The sequence below is a fragment of the Mesocricetus auratus genome, unplaced genomic scaffold (assembly GCF_017639785.1).
Source record: "Mesocricetus auratus isolate SY011 unplaced genomic scaffold, BCM_Maur_2.0 Super-Scaffold_6723, whole genome shotgun sequence".
NCBI classification, from domain to species: Eukaryota; Metazoa; Chordata; class Mammalia; order Rodentia; family Cricetidae; genus Mesocricetus; species Mesocricetus auratus.
The window spans coordinates 6,584,185-6,603,417 of record NW_024429183.1 but is presented as its reverse complement, the minus strand read 5'-3'; the positions used below and the strand labels follow the sequence as shown (position 1 = coordinate 6,603,417).

The 19,233-nt window shown below is 46.6% G+C and overlaps 1 protein-coding gene across 1 annotated transcript in view; it reads left to right on the top strand.

Annotated features, from left to right (window-relative positions):
- Gan (gigaxonin) overlaps positions 1–10,998 on the top strand; it is a 60,851-nt gene extending 49,853 nt beyond the window's left edge. The window contains 1 exon segment of the mRNA XM_040736261.1: positions 21–10,998. Coding sequence (XP_040592195.1) covers positions 21–202 — 182 coding nt within the window. The 3' untranslated portion in view covers positions 203–10,998.
- Positions 10,999–19,233: the final 8,235 nt, after the last annotated feature.

Below are 19,233 nucleotides of genomic sequence, written 5' to 3'. Positions count from 1 at the left end.
TGCTCCCTCTCTGGGTTTAGGTACCAACTATGACTATGTGCGTGAGTTTAAGAGAAGCACGGGCACCTGGCACCACACGAAGCCACTCCTGCCGTCCGACCTTCGGCGCACAGGCTGTGCCGCTCTGCGCATAGCCAACTGCAAGCTCTTCCGCCTGCAGCTGCAGCAAGGCTTATTCCGCATCCGGGTCCATTCCCCTTGAAGAGGAGGAGGAGGAGCCAAAGCGAGGTCCCGCCCCAAGTGCATCACGTGGCTGGATGTCAGCAAGCACAGAGAAGCAGCTCCATCTCGCTGTGTGCTGGGCTTCAGTAATGGTTACTCTTAGGTGGTTTTTTAATGCTTAGAAGCTTGGGCTTCTGCTCTTGTTTGAGACCGTGTAACTGTTGAAAAACTACCCGGGAGGAATCAGTTCCTCCAGCCTGATGCGTCTGTAAACTGTGGAGGTAGTGAATGTCAAAAGGAGGAGGGAGTGGGGGTTAGTGTCATGTGAAATATCAAAGTTAAAGCCCGAAGGTGCGTTTTTCCAGAAGGGAACTCTTACCTAACCGATGCTGTATCCTAGTATGTGTGGCTGTGGTAAACAAACAACAGAATCCATATATGCAAGCCAACACACCCAGCATACAAGGTTGTCCTTGTACTGTGTGTGGAGGGACATAATGCCTAGTCCCACTCAGTAAATTGAGGTTTGTGCCAGTTAGTTCCCATTTATTACTAGTGCTCTGTCTTAAGACTCTCTAAGAACTATACTCTGATGAATTGAAACTAAGATAAAACTCGTCTGTGGCAGCAATCTTGTTTTAGTAAAGATATAGTCACCCAGGGAGCTCAAGTCCTCACCCTTGGGTGAGCTTAAAGTCCTTGCTCACTGTAAAAACGCTGAGTCATGAGAGTTCCCGGGTGCTGTCAGCTCAGGAGGGAGCTTGTACCGTTCTTCTTTGCCACCTGGAAAACAAAAGCATTTCCTATACTCCAGGCTCTTAGTGCAGAGGAGATTTTAGAGTTGGGCAAACAATAGAGATCTGCTGTGACTAAAAGTGATGAAACAACACAATTAAAAAGAGCTGTCCAGATAATGTACATAGGGATCAAAACTTCTTCCTATAATCTGTCTGAAAGCACACTGAGTCCTGTTTACTGCTGCTTAGAAGTTACAGACTTGCCTTTGAATGCAGATGTGTTTAGAATTTTGTCTTTGTAACAGACCACTTCGAAAGCTGTTCACTGGTAGGAGTTTTAGATGACTTTCAGTCCCAGTAATATTTGGCTGGTAGAATAAACTACCTCAACTTAATCTCATTCTGTTCCCTCCCACCCCATCACTCATTGCCATTTCCACCCTCGTTCCCATCCCCCGTTAGGAAAAAAATCTTTAGTTGTGGAATTTATCTTGTGAGATATTCTGTTCTCCATTTAGATTATGCCACCTTGGTGTGAAATCAGGGACTTGAGTGTACTCCATTACTTGATAGTGTGGGTTGTATGCAATATGAAATTTCTAGCCAACTTGATATAGATATCCTTATTCTAATTGTTTTCTACAAGTTTCTTTCTCTTAGAGTATTACTAGATGAGGCAACATTGTATCTTAGTGATTGCTAAATGTATAAGTACATCCTTTGGTTATAAATTGGAGAACAGGAATTTCTTCCAGAAACTTCCTGCATGAGATGTTTATATGCAATTAAAATGCATATAAAACATTAATCCTATTTTCCCACTGTGGACCTGAAAAAGTATGGCCTCTCTGCAGGGATGATCCAATACCTGTGATTGGCATTACAAAAGTTGCTGAAAAGGGCCGGTTGTGGTGGCGCACGCTGGTAGGATTTGCTGAAGGAGGCAGAGGCAGGAGGATCACGAGTTCGAGGCCAGCCTGGGCTACACATTTAAAAAAAAAAAAAAGTTGCTGAAAAGAACCCAGAGGGTGGATGTAAAAAGGGCTGGGAGTGGCTTCCTGACTCTGCTGTGCCCAGAAGCAACTTGGCAAGAGAAAGTCTAGCGTGTAAGTCTCTATCCTTTGCTCTAGGTCAGATGTGCCACACATTCATGCCATCCAGTCAAATGCATTGTCAGTCAAAGCCAGGCTTGGATTGTGTTGTGTATCAGCCATGTTGTTGGCGCGTTTCCCCATTGGGAAGCTTTTCATCCAAGAAGCTTTGGCAGAGAAAGCACTTTCTGCTGTTGCTGAGATGGTTGCTTCAGAGGAGAGAAATTGCCAGAAGGGCAAATACACTTTGGTGAAGTACCTGTACAGGACAGAGCTGTGGTCTGCCAGAGCAGACAGAAACTGATACCAGGACAGCTGTGGTAACTGCTCTGTTTTTGTTTTAGTCTGTCTGTCTGTCTGTCCGTCTGTTTGTTTAAAATTCTTCTGTCTGCCTCAGGCCTCTTCAAGGAGACAGTTGTCATAGTGCCTGTTGACTTGGTCAGTTCACGTAAAAAAACAAAAGCAAAAACAGGTTTTTCAGTTCAGTTCATTGACACTGTAGCTGCAGAAATTAATGTTTATAAAATAAATTTGCAACTTAATATAGGATGCAATAACAACAAAAGCTGCTAAGTGCCAAACTGTTATTTTTAGGTGTGAGAGAGAGAGAGAGAGAGAGAGAGAGAGAGAGTGTGTGTGTGTGTGTGTGTGTGTGTGTGTATGTGTGAGAGGGAGAGGGAGAGAGAGAGAGACTATCCTGCTGAAAAGCGGGGCTGTATTTAATTTTATTATGTTTCAAAGTCAATCATACCTCTTTGTAACTACTCTCTTTTAGTGTTGAGAAGTAGCTTGTAGCCACTGTCAAGTAGGCTTGTGTTTTGCTGTTCCACAAGCACAAGTCTTGGTAAAGTCTGAGTGAGTGGTCCTTCCCTTCTCGGTAAGGCACTTTGACCGGGTATATGTTACATTTGGCAACCAAGGCTAAATCTTAAAATCTGAAACACAAATGTCTTGGGGGAAGTGCAATTTCTTTTCTTGGAAAGTCTTAGGCTGCAATAGTGGATCAAGACACTCTCCTAGACAAGAGTGTAACATAGGTTAGTTTGTTTGTTTGCCTGCTTGCCTGCTTGTTTCTCTAACATATCTAAACATAGATTTTTTTTTTCCAAAGATTTAAGTGCTTAACTTAAAGTGAAGTGTTTTTTAATCTCAAGAGTGCTTATGTTCTGGGAGAAGAAAAAGTATGACAGATGAGCATGCTGTGCCACAGGACTTGATAAGTCTGTCTGTATATGTTTACTTTTGAAGCATAGTCACAAGCTGTATATACTACTGTCTCCTGGTGCTTCCGATAAACCTTGAGTCTGCCGACCTTCAGTTTCATGGCTGTGTCAAACACATGCTGTGTCTAAATGTGGAACTGAATGGTAGTCAGTTCCACTAGGTTTGCATTTCTCTTCCTTAGCAGGATTTTTAAAAATGGGTATACCACCTAGCAGTTGGTCCTAGAAAGGGCTAGTCTAAGGGTGTGAGCATGCTTTTGATCGCTCTGAGGAGTCAGGGATCTAGTTGGGCTTTTCACATCGTGCAGCAACCAAAAGCCTGCCGGGTCTGTGCTTGTTTGTGTGGAGCGAGTGTCCTGTTACATCTCACTACTGCTGAGGGTACTGTGATCCCCAGTGGCTTGAAGGTGTCATTTCATCCTTTATAAGTGGGGGAGGCCACCCCTCAGCAGTGTCTCAGAAATACATTCTCTTTATGGAGGTGGTGAAGGTAGGACTGTCCTTGCTGTGGTGCCTCCGGTTCCCACAGTATGCCAGTCAGGTGGCTAAGGAAACAGTTAGCTCTTCTCAAGGGCTCCTCTTGGTACCTCCTACCCAGTGCACTATGCCAGGGATCCCAGAAATCCTCCAAGGAGTGTGACAAACCCTGCAGTGCTGTCTTATAGTAGGCGGGCTTTCCTGGTCACACAGTGCTCCTGTGGTCGGGTGAAGATGTTGGATGCTCTGGGAAGGAGTGAGGTGATGTTCACTGTATGCACTTAGAGGTACCAGAACTGCCTGAGAAATACCCTCTGAAAGGATAGAGCAAGGCTTCTATCCTAAAGTCACCGCCCCTTAGCCAAAAGAGCACAGAGGAAGCCAGTGATTGGTGAGGTGTGATAATGCCTGCCCTGGATCACCCAGCAAATGCTGAGGGCCTCCCAAGAATTGTGCTTGCATTTCTGGGAACCCTACAAGGAGCAGGCGGCGACACAGTCCTCCCTCCCACCTGCCTTGTAAAACCACTAGAGCTTGAGCGGGGACCCTATCTGTGTGAGTTGATCCAGGTTTCCAAGTGGCATTGAGTCACAGCACCCTAGCCTTCAATGGGATGCTTTTCTCTAGGCAGGGTGCTCTCCTCAATTCTGCTGGGCTTTCGATGAGAAGCTGTGTGCATTGGTGGGATGGCCTCCTATAGAGCAGGACATGAGGGGCAGGATCAAAACTTGCAGGTGCCTCGTGTACTGTTAACACATGCCTGCATCCCCAAGTGCTTCTGTAGGTCAGTGAGACCATGTGCCCAGCACACCTCATAATGCTCATTATGTTAATGTTAGGTTGATTTACTGCATCTTACATGGACTTCAAATCTTTTCTGTGTCTGAGGTGGGTAGGGGCACTCTCCTCTTCCTACAGTGAACAGTTAGCTGTGAGCAGCAGCCAGAGGCAGAAGCCAGACCTTTGGGTTACCAAGGGTAGTCCAGCCAGTTGAACAAAAACTTGAGTTTTCTTGGCTTGCAGATGTTTTTATTCCTAAGATGTACATCACTTGGAGTATGATTTCAGTTCCCAGATCAAACCTTTTTAACTGAAGAAACTGGAAAACCCTTGCCCATTGGCTGTTGGAAGTCCCAGTCTTTCCTGAGTGTCTTCTGGAAACAAGGCAGGGTTTTTCATAAAGACTGAAGCTAACACTTCATTGATTTGCCCCCTGCAGTCAGAAGGGGAAGGAGACTGCTCTGATGTGCTGAGGGTGCCTTCTGCCTTTTGAACCGTCTCCAGAGGCTCCTTAGAGCTTACTTAGATGTCTACATACAGTTCTGGGGTAGGGATGAGAGCCAGCCCATTGGCCCAGGCTTGGGAGAAACCTGAGCTCTCTTGCTGCCAATGAAGTCTGGGTGGAGTTGAACTGTGGGCTCTTCTGCAAGTTTTGCCTCCTGCCTGTTTCAGCACTGACAGGAGACTTGGGACCTTGCTTTATTCCTCTTCACCAGGCACAGAGAGCCAGGTACACCTTAGGGAAGTCTCCATCGCTTCCTTCATGGCGTTTCCTGCAAAGCTGGATGGGAATTGCTTGCAGTCATTCCCATTCTTTGTGTTTGTAGGGAAAAAACAAACCCTCTTGTCAGCTACCTCATGATGTAGCGTGGAATTTGGTTCCCCGGCAGATGAGAAGAATTCAGCATGCTGTCCTGTAAAAAATGCCTGAAAGCAAGCCGTGAGCAGCCTTGAGAAGTTCAGTCCTCCAAGATGTGTGTGTTTTCCAATTTCCTACTTTTTTTAATAGGCACTTTAAACCTGGAGGAGAGTAACTCTCCTGGGGCTACTGCGAGGTGATTACTTGAAACTCAACTTGAATTGGAAAGAGTCATTCAAAAGGCTTTGTTTTCTTGCAGAGAAGTAGCACATTCACACAGCAGCGCTGTGTACAATGGAAGGCTTCCTTTCTGTCCTTGTTAGGATCAGAGAAGAGTGCGTGTGTCTGTGATCCAGCACACTGTTGGGACTTAGATGCTCGAGGCTGCTGTTGGTTCTTGCAAGGTGCTGCTGATTCCCAGGAACTTTTCCTTTTACTGGCTGCTCGATGCATTCTCTTCCTCCTTCAGTCCTGGCAGCAGCAGATGTCAGAATGAAACAGATGTTTTCTAGGTTCAAGATCGAGGTTGACCCAACTACCTCGAATCATGTTTTCCTTAAGCTCATGCCTCGTCTGGTTTGTCACACTCATCAGGGCACTCTCCTGCGCCTCGCCCTGTGCATGCCTTCTCCACGCCTCCAGGCACAGGCTCTCAATGCCCCAGCCTCTGGAGCTGCCAAAGGAGTCAGCAATTGGAGATGCTCTTCCAGGAGTTAGTTCTCATAGGGATGGCCATTTCTCAGGTCACGGTTGGACCTGACCTACTTAAATGGAAGTGTTGGATAGTCAGTGGAGGCCAAAAGAATGTCATGCTCCTCTCAGAGCCCATCCTCCTTCAGCCCTGTTCTCCCCTCAGAGCCCTGCATGCTTAGAGTAACTGAGTCCTGGTACATTTTAAAATCTCATGCAAGTGTGGTACCCTAAGCCTTTAGTCCCAGCATTCAGGAGGCAGAGGCAGATGGATCTCTGTGAGTTTGAGGTCAGCCTGGTCACAGAGTGAGTCGCAGGATATTCAAGGCTACACAAAGAAACCCTGTCCTCAAAAAAAAAAAGAAAGAAAGGGTTCAGTCACCCTCTGTTGAGAGCTTACCTAATAGAGTCCTCTAAATTTCCTTAAAATCCTTTACCTAGGCCGAACTTTTCTTTTTCACCAGAATGACAAATTTGTCATCTAGCTTGACCAAATAAACTAAGTATTTTCTAGATCTCTGACTGAGGCCACGGACCTAAGCTTCTATATCTTTAACTAGGGTGTTGTATGTGGAAACTAGGCCCCTCAGTGTCTGTGTGGTGAGGGCCATGCCTCCAGCCTGGAGGTTCTAGGCAGGCCTGCAGTGTGAGGCCGGAGCAGCCTGGGACTATCTAGCCACTTAGCAGGTGACCAGGCCCTTTAAGCTCTGGCCTTGGCGATAGGCATATAAAGGAGATATGTACACTCCGGGACATTTCAGGCCAGTAGGCAGAATTACAGAATTTCACCATCTTGCTCGTTTATTTAATTTATTTTTCTTGAGTTTTTTTGGGACAAGGTTTTAAGCCTCCTGCCTCTGCCTCCCAAGTGCTAGGATTGCTCTTCTGTCATCTTTAGGTGGGACAGCTTTGGGGTAATAGGGTGCCTTCTTAGCGAGCGATTGCTTCTGTGAGCACTCCCAGGGGCCCACTGCAAGGGGGGAGTCAGAGAGAGTTGTCAGAGGATTTTGTGAAGTAGCCCTGTGTCCCTTCTATGCTTTCTTTGCCTTATTCCCTTCCCCTCCGCTCTGCTTGTCATCACTTTGGTCCTTTGACTGTGGCCAGTGGCCACCAGCCACCATGGCAGTCCCTTCACCAGGGTGCTTACGGTCCAACTTTCCATAATAATCCTTTATTTCCAGAGATTTCTTTAAGCCATAATGTCCACCAGAACCATGATATTTGGTTGACAAACATTTTGTTTTAAGCTCTTTGCTGCCTACTCTGCCTTAAGCTGGTAAATGACAGCCACGCCTCCCAAGTTGGCCTGACTACCCAGGAAGGTGCTTGGTGAGCTCAGTCAACTTTCCCTGGGAGCTAGCATGAGTCTTTGTTGCCTCTTGTGAAACATTTCTAGGGACACCAGTCTCATGTTCCTATTCTGTCTCCTCTCTGGTGAAAGCTTGCCATGGAGACCTCAGCCATTCACTCCAACCCTACCTATAAATGGGAGCCCTGTAGTCATGAGGGAGCAGCCTTAGCAGGTGAGAACAGCCCCAGCTGCCCTCCCCATTCTCGGGGTGCTGGGCTGTCCTCACAGATCTGATAGCCTCCTAGATGCTACTGGAAGGCGTCTGAGAACAGGGTCCCTCCCACAGCCCACACAGTTCCCTCGGCCGCTGAGGACTTCTGTCCAGAGGGAGGACTGTGGTTCTGTTTGCCAGAGATTGTCATGTAAACTCTCCTGCCACTTTCAGACCTCTCACACTTGTCCCCGCCTGGTATCCCAGTTGCTTGAATTGTCTCACAAAGGAAAAAGGTGGCCTAACACGTGAACCTGATGACCCATGTGGTAGAGAGAACTGATTCCCACAAGTTGTCCTATGACCCCCACACACATTCACGCACACATACTAATAATTAAATGTAAAAAGGAAATTAGAAAAAGGGAAGGGAAGGAGAGAGCTGTAACTCTTGCTGCTCCCTGGACCACTGGGCATGGCATCAGCAGCCTCTCCAAAAGGCGTGCCTTCTTGGCCCCAGTCATGCCTTTGTGCTGGCACTTTCTGCCTGCCAGCCAGTCCCAACAGCTTCCTGGGTCAGCATCCAGCATAGCCCAAACCCATCTCCAGCCTCAAGCCCTGGAGATGAACAGGAGCCTTCCACACCTGCCCTGAGGCCACCAAGGGCTCTCTCTGAGTCGGGGGCCAGCACCAGGCCACACATACTACCTCAGCATCTAGTCCCTGTCACAGCATTGTGGGGCCCCAGATTGTCCATCGAGATGTACTCAGAGCCTGGGTCACCTCACAGAGGCTGTCTGATAGGTCCTGTGCTCTTGGCCCGAAAACCACTGTGGGATTCTTTCCTGCATCCCATGGCATGCTCCCAAAAGCAGGCCAGGCTTCCATCTCTTCCCGTCTTGTTTAGCTCTGACTTAAATATACCAAACTATGAGTAGAGTCAGAAGTGGGACTAGCTTGTTTGTAATGAAAAAGGGACCACTTTTTCATATTTTCATCACAAGGGTTTTTGCTTCAAAAGAAACTCAAGAAAACATATGTGATGTTGATGGCCAGGGTGATCGTGAATTGCAGCCTGGACTAAGTCACTGCACTTGGCTGTTAGGCTTTGTATAAACAACAATAACGGTGTAGGGCTGGAGAGATGGCTCAGCAGGGGAGAGTGTTTGCTGTTCTCCAGTGAGTCCACCAGCACTCACATGGAGGCTCAGAGGTGCCTGGAACTTCAGCTCCAGGTGATCTGAAACCCTCTCGGACCTCCTCAAACCCTCACACGCACACATAGCACACTCACGCACACACGCAAATAAAGGCAAATAAGTAATGTGGGAAATGGTACCGAGGGCAAAAGTATCATCAGATTTTAAAATTACCTAAGCTTCACCCTGTCTATCATGTAACACCTATTTCTAGTTGGCACCTTAGAATTCAGTTTCATCATGCAGAGGTCATCTAAATTCCATGGGTTGAAGGACTTTATGTTGGGAACTATACCAAGTGGCCTTCAATTAAAAAAAAAAAAAATAGAAAAGAAGCCAGGCACAAACCTTTAATCCCAGCTCTCAGGAGGCAGAAGCAGGCTGTCTCTGAGTTCAGGCTAGCCTGGTCTACAGAGCAAATTCTAGGACAGCCAGGGCTGCACAGAGAAACCCTGTCTCAAGAAGCAAACAAAAGTAACAACTAAATAAGTAAATAAATAGAAAAGAAAAGAAAGCACAAGCTGTATAGCAGACTTTGCATACTTCATCAATGAGTGGCTTTTTTTGCCCACGGGTCCTTTTACTTTGAACCCACTCAGAACCCAGCTCCTATTTGTATTCTCTCTCCCATAAACCTCCATGCCAGCAGTGGCATGGCAATACTTTCTTTGACCATTGTCCCACTGGTAAATTGTGACAGCCATAAACAGAGATGGTGGCTTTGGTGGAAGTGCTGAGTATACCTCACAGTGGGTCCTGGGCCCCAACCTGTAGAGCAGTGGTTCTCAACCTTCCTAATGCTGTGGCCCTTTAATACAGTTCCTCATGCTGTGCTGACCGCCCCCAACCATAAAAGCATTTCATCGCTACTTCACAACTGTAATTTTCCTGCTGTTATGAGTCGTAATGTAAATATCTGATATGAGGATATCTCATATGTAGCCCCCAAATGGGTCGAGACCCAGGTTGAGAACTGCTGCCATAGAGGTTGCCCCGCACTCGCTTCTCGTCAATATCCAGGCTGTAGACACAGCCCAGGCATACCTCATTCTGCAGTGATCAGGGCTTTTGTTTCCTGTGTGAGTAAGATCTACCCACCACACACGACAGTGAATACGGCAGTTGTTGGTGTCCTGCCACTAGTGTTTATCTTCTGCTAGGACAGAGAACTACGGAGGAAACCCCATTGAGAAGAGTTAAATAAAACAGTCTGTCCCCAGGCTCAAGACCACACCCTTCAAGTGGCTTGCAGTACACCCGTGGCCCGGTCAGTATTGTGCTGAGCACAATGTGCTGCGGTCATACCGATACGCAACAGTTATCCTTGCTAAAAGCTAGTTTGTTCTCTGATGCCTCTCCTACCATAAGGACAACTCCATAGAGACCATATAATACCAGGTTTCAAAAATACCGTAACAAAATCCATCCTATTAAAGCGCAAGCCTGTCTCATTGCCATATGTGTATTTCTTGGCATGGTACCTATAGAACAGCTTTTCATTTAACACTTAACTATCTAGTGATGTTTCCAGGAAGACTGCATTCAGGTCAGGCTGAACTGTGGTTAAGCTGAGTGCTCTTCACACTGTGCTCCCACTGACAAACATGCACTTGCAATGGGCGTGCATAAATACAACAAGTGTCATTCTCTACAAAGTGCAAACTGTTTGAGGGGCCAGAATGTTGCAACGTACAAAACTGTGTAAATTCAGTAGGAGAATAGAAAAAAATTTTGAATTTCCTTGCAATGTCCCTGTCAGCTGCTTTGTGGGCCAAATGTACCTGGTATAGATTTTTATTCCTTTGCTGGTGTCTATAACAAAGTCAGAAGTCATTTTTTAATTTGTAACCTTTCTTACAAAGTTACTTTATGGTTTACAAGCAACATTGATATGGAAGGATATGGTAATTTTCTTAAATTAAGTAGCAGCACTTTGTTTTCGGGGTTTGGATATTGTGTGTAACTGGGGGATATGGTATGTAACCCCCAACACTAGACCCACGTCCTGGGGAAATATTGCCATTGTGCTGTTCTCTTGTATCAAGGATCAGTGAAGGTGTTTTATCTTTTTTACGTAGTTTGTACTGACTGGATTTTATAATGGTAAGAAAACAGAGTGTTGTATTTTGAGCTGAACTTTGTGTATGGTCAAGTCATTCTGTTTTATGTACTGGAAGTTCGTTTACAACTTGAACAATTTTCTAGAAGAGTGCTGAACAAAATGAATTGTCTTCAAGCTGTTTCATTAACCTAATAAAATAATTTGATGGGGAAGAAATTTGAATCCCTTTGTGTTTTATTTGTGTGTGTGCACTTGAGAGGCCAGAAGCCAAACTTGGTGTCTTTTATTCTTAAGCACTTTCTGCCTTTTATTTTAATTAATTAGTTAATTAATTTTGGGAGGCTAAGTTTCATTGATATAGAAATCAACAAGTTGGCTAGGCTGGCTGGCCAGTGAGCCCAGAATCTCTGTTTGCCCCTCCTGTGGTGGGATTACAAGTGCATGTCACCACAACCAATACTTTTGGTTGGTTGGTTGGTTGGTTGGTTTGGGATTTTTATTTATTTTCTTTTTTTGCTTTTTGAGACAGGGTTTCTCTGTGTAACTTTGGCTGATCTGGAACTCCTTCTGTAGGCTAAATTGGACTAGAATTCATAGAGATTCTCCTCCCGAATACTGGGATTAAGGGTGTGTGCCACCACCATCTGACTTGGGCTTGTTTGATTCTTTTAGTGTGTCTTGAGGATCAAATGCAGGTCCTCATCCTTGCGAGGCAAGCAATTCACCAATTAAACCAGCTCCACAGCCATTCATTTTAGTCTTTTTGGGGGGGGAGGGGACTGGATTCTGCTGAGTCAGCATTGTAGATGCTACATGGACCAGTCTTGAAAGGAGGGCTGCCTTTTGCCATGGCTCACATGGGTAGTAGACATTGAGACCATTAGTTACATGCTGTAAAAGTCTAACCATGGGACTGGAGAGATGGCTCAGAGGTTAAGAGCACTGGCTGTTTTTACAGAGGTCCTGTGTTCAATTCCCAGCAACCACATGGCAGCTCACACTGTCTATAATGAGGTCTGGTGCCTTCTTCTGGCCAGCAGGCAGACCACTGTATAAATAAATACAGAAACCTAAAAGAAGGAGGAGGAGGAGGAGGAGGAAGAGGAGGAGAAGAAGAATTAATAGTAGTAGTAGTAGTAGTAGTAGTAACCTTGGCCACAGAGTTACCCTATAGGAGTCAGAGGCACTTAAAAACAATAAAAAAATCCAAGCCTGAAGACCTGAGTTAGGGGCCTGAATGATGGAAGGAGTTCTGCAAACCCACTCCTGAAAGTTATCCTATGACCTGCACACACAAACACACACACACACACACACACACACACATAATACTGATGTCACAAGATAAAGAACTTAGAGAATCTTTCAGAAGGCCAAATCAAGTGACTGGGTTTGTACACACAGCCTGCAAACTCATCCTGATGATGGAAAGTAGGGTTATTCTCCTTCAGAAGCACACAGTGTCATGTAGGTCAGGACACCTGCCTAGCAGAGTTCTCTGGTATTGTAGGTTCTAAGCCCTTCATCTTGAGGAGGGTTGCTATTGAACACTTTTTGAATAAAGTCTTTAAAAGCAGTACTGAAGCCATTCAATGGTGATGGGGGATGTCCTTATGTATATATGTTTCTCGTATTGGTTGATGAATAAAACACTGTTTGGCCAACAGAGACAGGAAAATAGGCAGGACTAGGAGACAAGAAGAATTCTAGGGCTAGAGGAGATGGCTCAAGAGCATTGGCTGCTCTTACAGAGGTCTTGAGTTCAATTCCCAGCAACCACGTGGTGGTTCACAACCATCTATAATAAGATCTGGTGCCCTCTTCTGGTGTTTAGGCATACATGAAAGCAGAATGTTATATACATAATAAATAAATCTTTTTTTAAGATCTATTTATTTATTACATATACTGTTTTCTGCCTACATGCCAAAAGAGGGCACCAGATTGAATTGTAGATGGTTGTGAGCCACCATATGGTTGCTGGGAATTGAACTCAGGACCTCTGGAAGAGCAGTCAGTGCTCTTAACCTCTGAGCCATCTCTCCAGCCCCATAATAAGTAAATCTTTAAAAAAAAAAAAAAAAGAATTCTGGGAAACGTAGGCAGAGAGAAACTGCGAGGAGACTCCATGTAGTGGAAGAAGGAGTAAGAGGTTCAGACCATTCTCCGGTCAGATAAGACCACATGGAAATACATAGATTTATAGAAATGGGTTAGTAATTAAGACAGAGCTAGCCAATAACAAGCCCTAGTCATTGGCCAACAGTTTTATAATGAATATAGCACCCATGTGTTCATTTGGGGCTAAGGCAACTGTGGGACCAGGCTGGACAAGAAACTGCCAGCAACACAGTGATGGCTCATGCTGTGAATCTGAGGCCAGCCTGATCTACATAGTGAGTTCCAGGACAGGCTCCAAAGCTACAGAGAAACCATGTCTCAAAGAAAACAAAAAACAAAACAAAAAAAAAAAACCCTTTCCTCCCCAACTTGCTCTTTGATATAGTGTTTCATCACAGTAATAGAAACTCTAATTCACATGTCATCATCTGAACCATAACAGTGGCAGTCCGTCTGCCTAAGAACCTGTCAATTCATCTGTCTTGAAGGACATGAGCCATGTGACCTGACAGCACTGCTTTTAAAAATGAAGGATGAAGCCAGGCAATGGTGGTGCACACCTTTAATCCCAGCACTCAGGAGGTAGAGGCAGGCGGATCTCTGTGAGTTCAAGGCCAGCCTGGTCTACAGAGTGAGTTCTTGGACAGCTGGAACTACACAAAGAAACAAAACAAACAAAAAAAATTTAAATGAGACTTCTCACTCTTAAGTAAAAGAAGGGTTGAGGATGGGCCTGAGCTTGAAGAGTGCTTACCTACCTAGCATGCATGAAGTCCTGGCTTCAATCCCCAACCCCACAAAAACTGGGGTGACAGCTCACATACAAGTAATCCCAGTGCTTGTGAGGTAGAGGCTGAAGATCAGTAGCTCAAGGTCACTCTGAGACGTGTAGGGATTTCATGACCAGCCTGGGGATACAAGAAACATTTTCTCAATTTTTTTTTCCTTTTTGGAGAGGTGTTTACTTTGTATAGCCCTGGCTGTCCTGGAACTCACTCTGTAGACCAGGCTGGCCTCGAACTCACAGAGATCCGTCTGCCTCTGCCTCCCAAGTGCTGAGATTAAAGGCGTGCTCCATCACTGCCCTTGCTCTCGATTTTTTTTTCCTTAAAGGGAACAAATTGCTAAAGATGTAGCAAAACAGGAACCTTGTATCTGACTGGTGTAAAATGGCACAGCCACAGCAGGGAAGTGTGGTAGTTGTTGCTCAATTTAACTGTTACCATGTGGGGCTGGAGAGATGGCTCAGTGGTTAAGAGTACCTGTTGCTTTTGCAGAGGACCAGAGTCCAGTTCTCAGCACCTGAGTTGGACAGCTCACAACTGCCTGTAACTCCAGCTCCGGGGGATCTGCTGCAACCTTCTGCCTTTCAGGCACACAATCACACACACACACACTTGCACACATACAGGCACATATATACATGCATACATATACATGCAGACACATGAACATATACAAATTTTTTAAAATATTTATCGAGTTGATCCCTAGTAGTTCCATGCCTAGGTGTCTAAAAGAAATAAAAGCAGGTAAAAGAAAGAAAAATGAAGCCATCATGGTGGTCACATTGTGATCTCTGCACTAGAGAGGCTGAGGCAATAGGATCAGGAGTTTGAAGCTAGGTCTGGGTTACATAGAAAAATGAAAAAGGAAGAAAAGGAAGAGGAAAAAAAAAAGAAACTGGGCATGGAGATTGCCTTGTAGTCTCAGCACTTGAGAGGATGGGTCACTGAGAGTTCAAGGCTAGCCTGGGCTACTTAGTGAGTGTATAAACTGAGGACATGACCGCACCAAAGTGTGGTTGAGCAGGGAGGTTCTTACTGTAGATATGAGGGAAGGTACAGCCAGCAGCATCTGGAAAAGTCCAGAGCAGGGAGAGTAGTAGGTTGAACATGGCCAACAGAATGGACTTGACCATGAGAGAAGGGGCAGTGAGTGGGGAAGATCAAGAGAATGAGGGAAAAGGGGTCCGAGTGAGAGAGAGGGAGCCAAGTGGAGAAGACGAAAGAGGGCATGGAGCTGACATGGCAGGGTTGTACAGGAACGAGCAGCTGGAGGAGGGACAGCATGAGCTGGACAAGTTCAGAGCAGGGGGCATGCTGGGAAGAGATGAGAAAAGCCACAGGAAGTCGTGAGGGAGCCTGGAGGCCAGAACACACTTTGGTATGCTGATAGGCACCAGAGATAGCCTTTGTCCAGAGTTTTTTGTTTTGTTTTAGCTTTATATTTTTAATTATGTGTGTCTGTTCAGGGGGACTATGCAGGTGTCCATGGAACCAGAGGAGTTGGGTCCCCTGGAGTTTCTGGCCCTTGTCCAGGGTTTCCTTTGGACCTGACAGTGAGAGCCTGTCAAAGAAATGGAAGGAGGGAGGAACACAAATATGTAAACGTCAGCGTGGCAAACTGTGGCATGACCATACAGGCAATGTTGACCCATCACTTCAAAGAGGTGCTTGAAATATTATAACAGCCAGGTGTGGTGGCACACACCTTTGACCCCAGCACTGGGGAGGCAGAGGCAAGTAGAGTTCTGTGAGTTTAAAGCCAGCCTGGTCTACAGAGTGAATTGCAGTCAGAGCTACATAATAGAGAGATCCTGTCTCATAACAAACAAGCAAACAAAAAGAAAAGGAAACCACTATGGCATGGACAAACCCCAACACCACACTCAGGGTAGCTGGGTATGGTAACATATGTCTGTCATTCCAGCACTTAGGAGGAAGGTCCTTGAGTTTGAAGTCATCCTTCGCTGCGTGGTCAAACTCTGTCTTAACCAAACAAGGGCTGGGAAAATGGCCCAGTCGGTCAAGCTCTTGCCACACAACCAGCATCAGAAGCCAGGCAAAGTGGTGTAAGCCTGCATTGTCAGTGCTGGGGAGGCAGAGATGAAAGGGTCTCTGGGCCTTGCTGACCAACCAGTATAACCTGCTTGTTGAGCTGCAGGTTCAGTGAGAGACCCTATCTCAAAAAGCAAAGAGGCTGGGCATGTTGACACAGACCAGTGATCCCAGCACTCTGGAGGCAGAGGCAGGCAGATCTCTCATGAGTTTGAGTTCATCTTGGTCTACCTAGCAAGTCCCAGGCCAGCTAGAACTGCATAGAGACCCCATCTCAAAAACAACAACAACAACAACAACAACAACAACAACAAAAATAAAGTGAAGCATGATTGAGGAGGATACCTGATGTTAACTCCTAATACATAGGCACACACACACACACACACACACACACACACACACACACACACACACACACACCACCACCACCACCACCACCAAATAAGAAGACTGCTTGTTGGTGAACATTCCCCCACCCACCCTACCCTCACCCCTAAGTCAACACTAGTTGCTATGCACCACCCATTTTTGCAAACTGGCCCTAGCCTGCTCTCCCTGAACTTTCAGCCTGGAGAGTAGGTGGGGAACTTCTCGCCCTCTCTCTGCTAAGCACTCCTAAACCGGGAATGGGAAGAGGAGCCCAGAATCCCAGCCTGGGCTTTCACAGTAAGGGTAGTTGTGCGCATATCCACAGAATGCACTTAGCTGTGGCCAGGAAAGAGGTAATGGGGACAGTGCAGTGGCCAGAGAGCATGGCCATGGCTCCTGTTTGCCCAGTGCTGCTGGGAGGAGGTGGTGGCCTGACCAGTGGCAGCTGTCCCCTGTTATATCAGCTATTTCAAGCCCTGCGGTGAGCTGTTTCAACGTCTGGCAAATTCCTTTTTTTGTTTTATTTTGTTTTGGTTTTGCTATGTAGCCAAGAGTGCTTTTAAGCTTACTTATGACTTGGGAGGTAGAGGCAGGATCCAGAGTTCAAATCATCCTTTGGGAAGGGGGGTTGAAACAGGGTTGCTCTATGTAGTCTTAGCTGTCCTGGAACTCACTCTGTAGACTAGTATAACCTCAAACTCACAGAGATCTGCTTGCCTCTGCCTCCTGAGTGCTGGGATTAAAGGCGTATGCCACCACTGCCTGGCCTCAAGGTCGTCTTTAAACATGTGGCAAGTTCAAAATAACCCTGTTTAAAAAAAAAAGGAAAGAAAGAAAGAAAAAGAAAGAGTCTAACACTGCTGAAACCAAGCAAAGTCTGGGAATTTGGTTTCTGACCCCTGCCATCTCCCATCATGTGGTTTACGGGAGTTAATCTTCCTGATTCTGGTTTGACCCTTTTTTCATCTCATTCCACAGGATATAGCAGTGATGTCATGCTAGTTTCCTGTCCTGGGCCTGAAATGGCCTTGCATCTTTTCCTTGGCCTTCCTGAAACCCTCAGGCTACCCTGTGAGGAAGCCTGCAGGCTGGATCATGAGATCCTATAGGTTAGACCATTTGGGTCGCAAGTCACCATATAGAGAGTCCAGCTGGCAGCCACACTCACCAAGGTGAACAAGGCCATCAACAACAACCCTCCACCCCAGTGAAACCACCAAGCTACAACTAAGGCCACGGAGAGACATCAGGCAAGAGCAACAACATATGAACCACTCAGGTGAGCCCAGCCCCCAGGCGGGGTTGGAAGGCATCAAGCGAGGGTGCTGGTAGAATATCAACAGTGACCAGCTCATGACCCTTATTATCTGTTTAGTCATTTGTGGCTTCTCTTCTCCACCTACCTACCCACTCCCACTTGTTCCCTGGAATAAGCTCCAACAGCTGTGCACTGTGTCCAGTTGCCAGTACTTCAAATGACACCCAGTAGCTACTTGATAAATGTTTCCTGAGAGGATGACTAAAGAATGTCCAAGCTACCAGGTGTGGTGGTGCACGCCTTTGATCCCAGCACTTGGAAGGCAGAAGCATGGAGACCTCTGTGAGTTTGAGGCCAGCCTGGTCTACATAATGAGTTCCATGACAGCCAAATCTACGTAGTGAGACCCTGTCTCAAACAAACAAAAAGAGTCGACCAACATTTGCAGTAACAAACCTCTGTTATGGGACACTAGGTTAGAGGTTGTGAGTGAGCCAGGCCCTCCATGAGGGAACCTGGGCTTCCTAGACTTGGCCTCATCTGTTACTTAAGGAGGCAATTTAGGTCTTCCTATCCCTAGCCACATCCCTTTTTAGCATGCAAACAACAAGTGAGAATGTCATCCTGGGGATTCTGGATCTTGTCCGGGTCAGAGGTCATACCCGGAGACTGCTGAGAGGATCCACGAGATCGCTATTATGCACTTCCTGTGTGTGCTTCCTTCCACCCCTCTTGCATACAGAATCTAAGAAACGTGGATCCTTGTGCAGGTTTGAGCAAAAATGCTCGCACGGAAGGAGACATACCTCGTCGGGAATGGTTCCCATCTGAGGTCCTCAACCCTAGGGCCTGAAGAGGTTGACATGAGGATGCTCAGTCCTGGACCTACAAACAGAATCCAAGTGGGTCCCTTCTGAAGGAGGTGGGATTATTCACCAGGTGCCCCCTCTGTCCGTGGTTCAGTCATGAGTGTTTTAGCAAAGAAGTTTGAGTAGGACGGACCTATGCCAGTCAACACCCCCCCCCATTCAGCTGTCCAGCCGGGCATGCTGGACCCCTCCAGGGCAGTTCCCATCACAGTCACTGGTATGGTGCTGACACAGTTGCTGTTCACACTCAAAGCAGCCATTTATTCATCCTTAGAATCCAAATCAGCAAGGTCTCTGTGAACAAGCCTGGGAAAGGCCAAAGCGGCCACTGGGAAAGCATCTGTTCTGGGAAAGAGACATAAGTGACTGAGGGCAGGCATGGATCCAAGCTTTCGCCAGGAGCTCGGAAAGCCTCCCCCTGCCTCCACATCCTTCGGTGTGAGACCTGGTGTTCTCTAGCCCTTTCTGGGAAACCGGCAGCTGAGGTGTGACTAGGAAGAATCTGGGAGGATCCCTTCCTACCGAGGTCCTGAGCAGAACTTCCACAGCCCCAGGCAGAGAGAGAGTGAGAGGGCTGTGATGACTTCACTGGAATCAGGGACTCTCCATGGACAAATCACAGCTCTCTATACCAGCCAGCTGACATTGTTCTGAGTGGGCGATGCCTACCTTCCCAGTGGAGGAGAGGCAGGCACTCACTGCTGAGTCAGGCAAGAGCTTCGTGACAGCAGCTGGGTGCCACCCATGGTTCCCTCCCACTAAGAGACTGGGGAGGCCAGTTAGGCTGTGACCTGGACTTCTTACCTTGGAATATCAGAATCGCCTGGGAAGCACCCGCGCTTGGCTCCATGAGACCAATTAAATCAGACCTCCAGGCTGCCTCCCACGTGTCGGCATTTTCTAAAGTGAGAGTCCCAGGATGGGCACCCTGCACTCAACTACTGAGAACCCTCATTTTTTTTTTGAGATCTGTCCATGCCAGGCTCTGCCA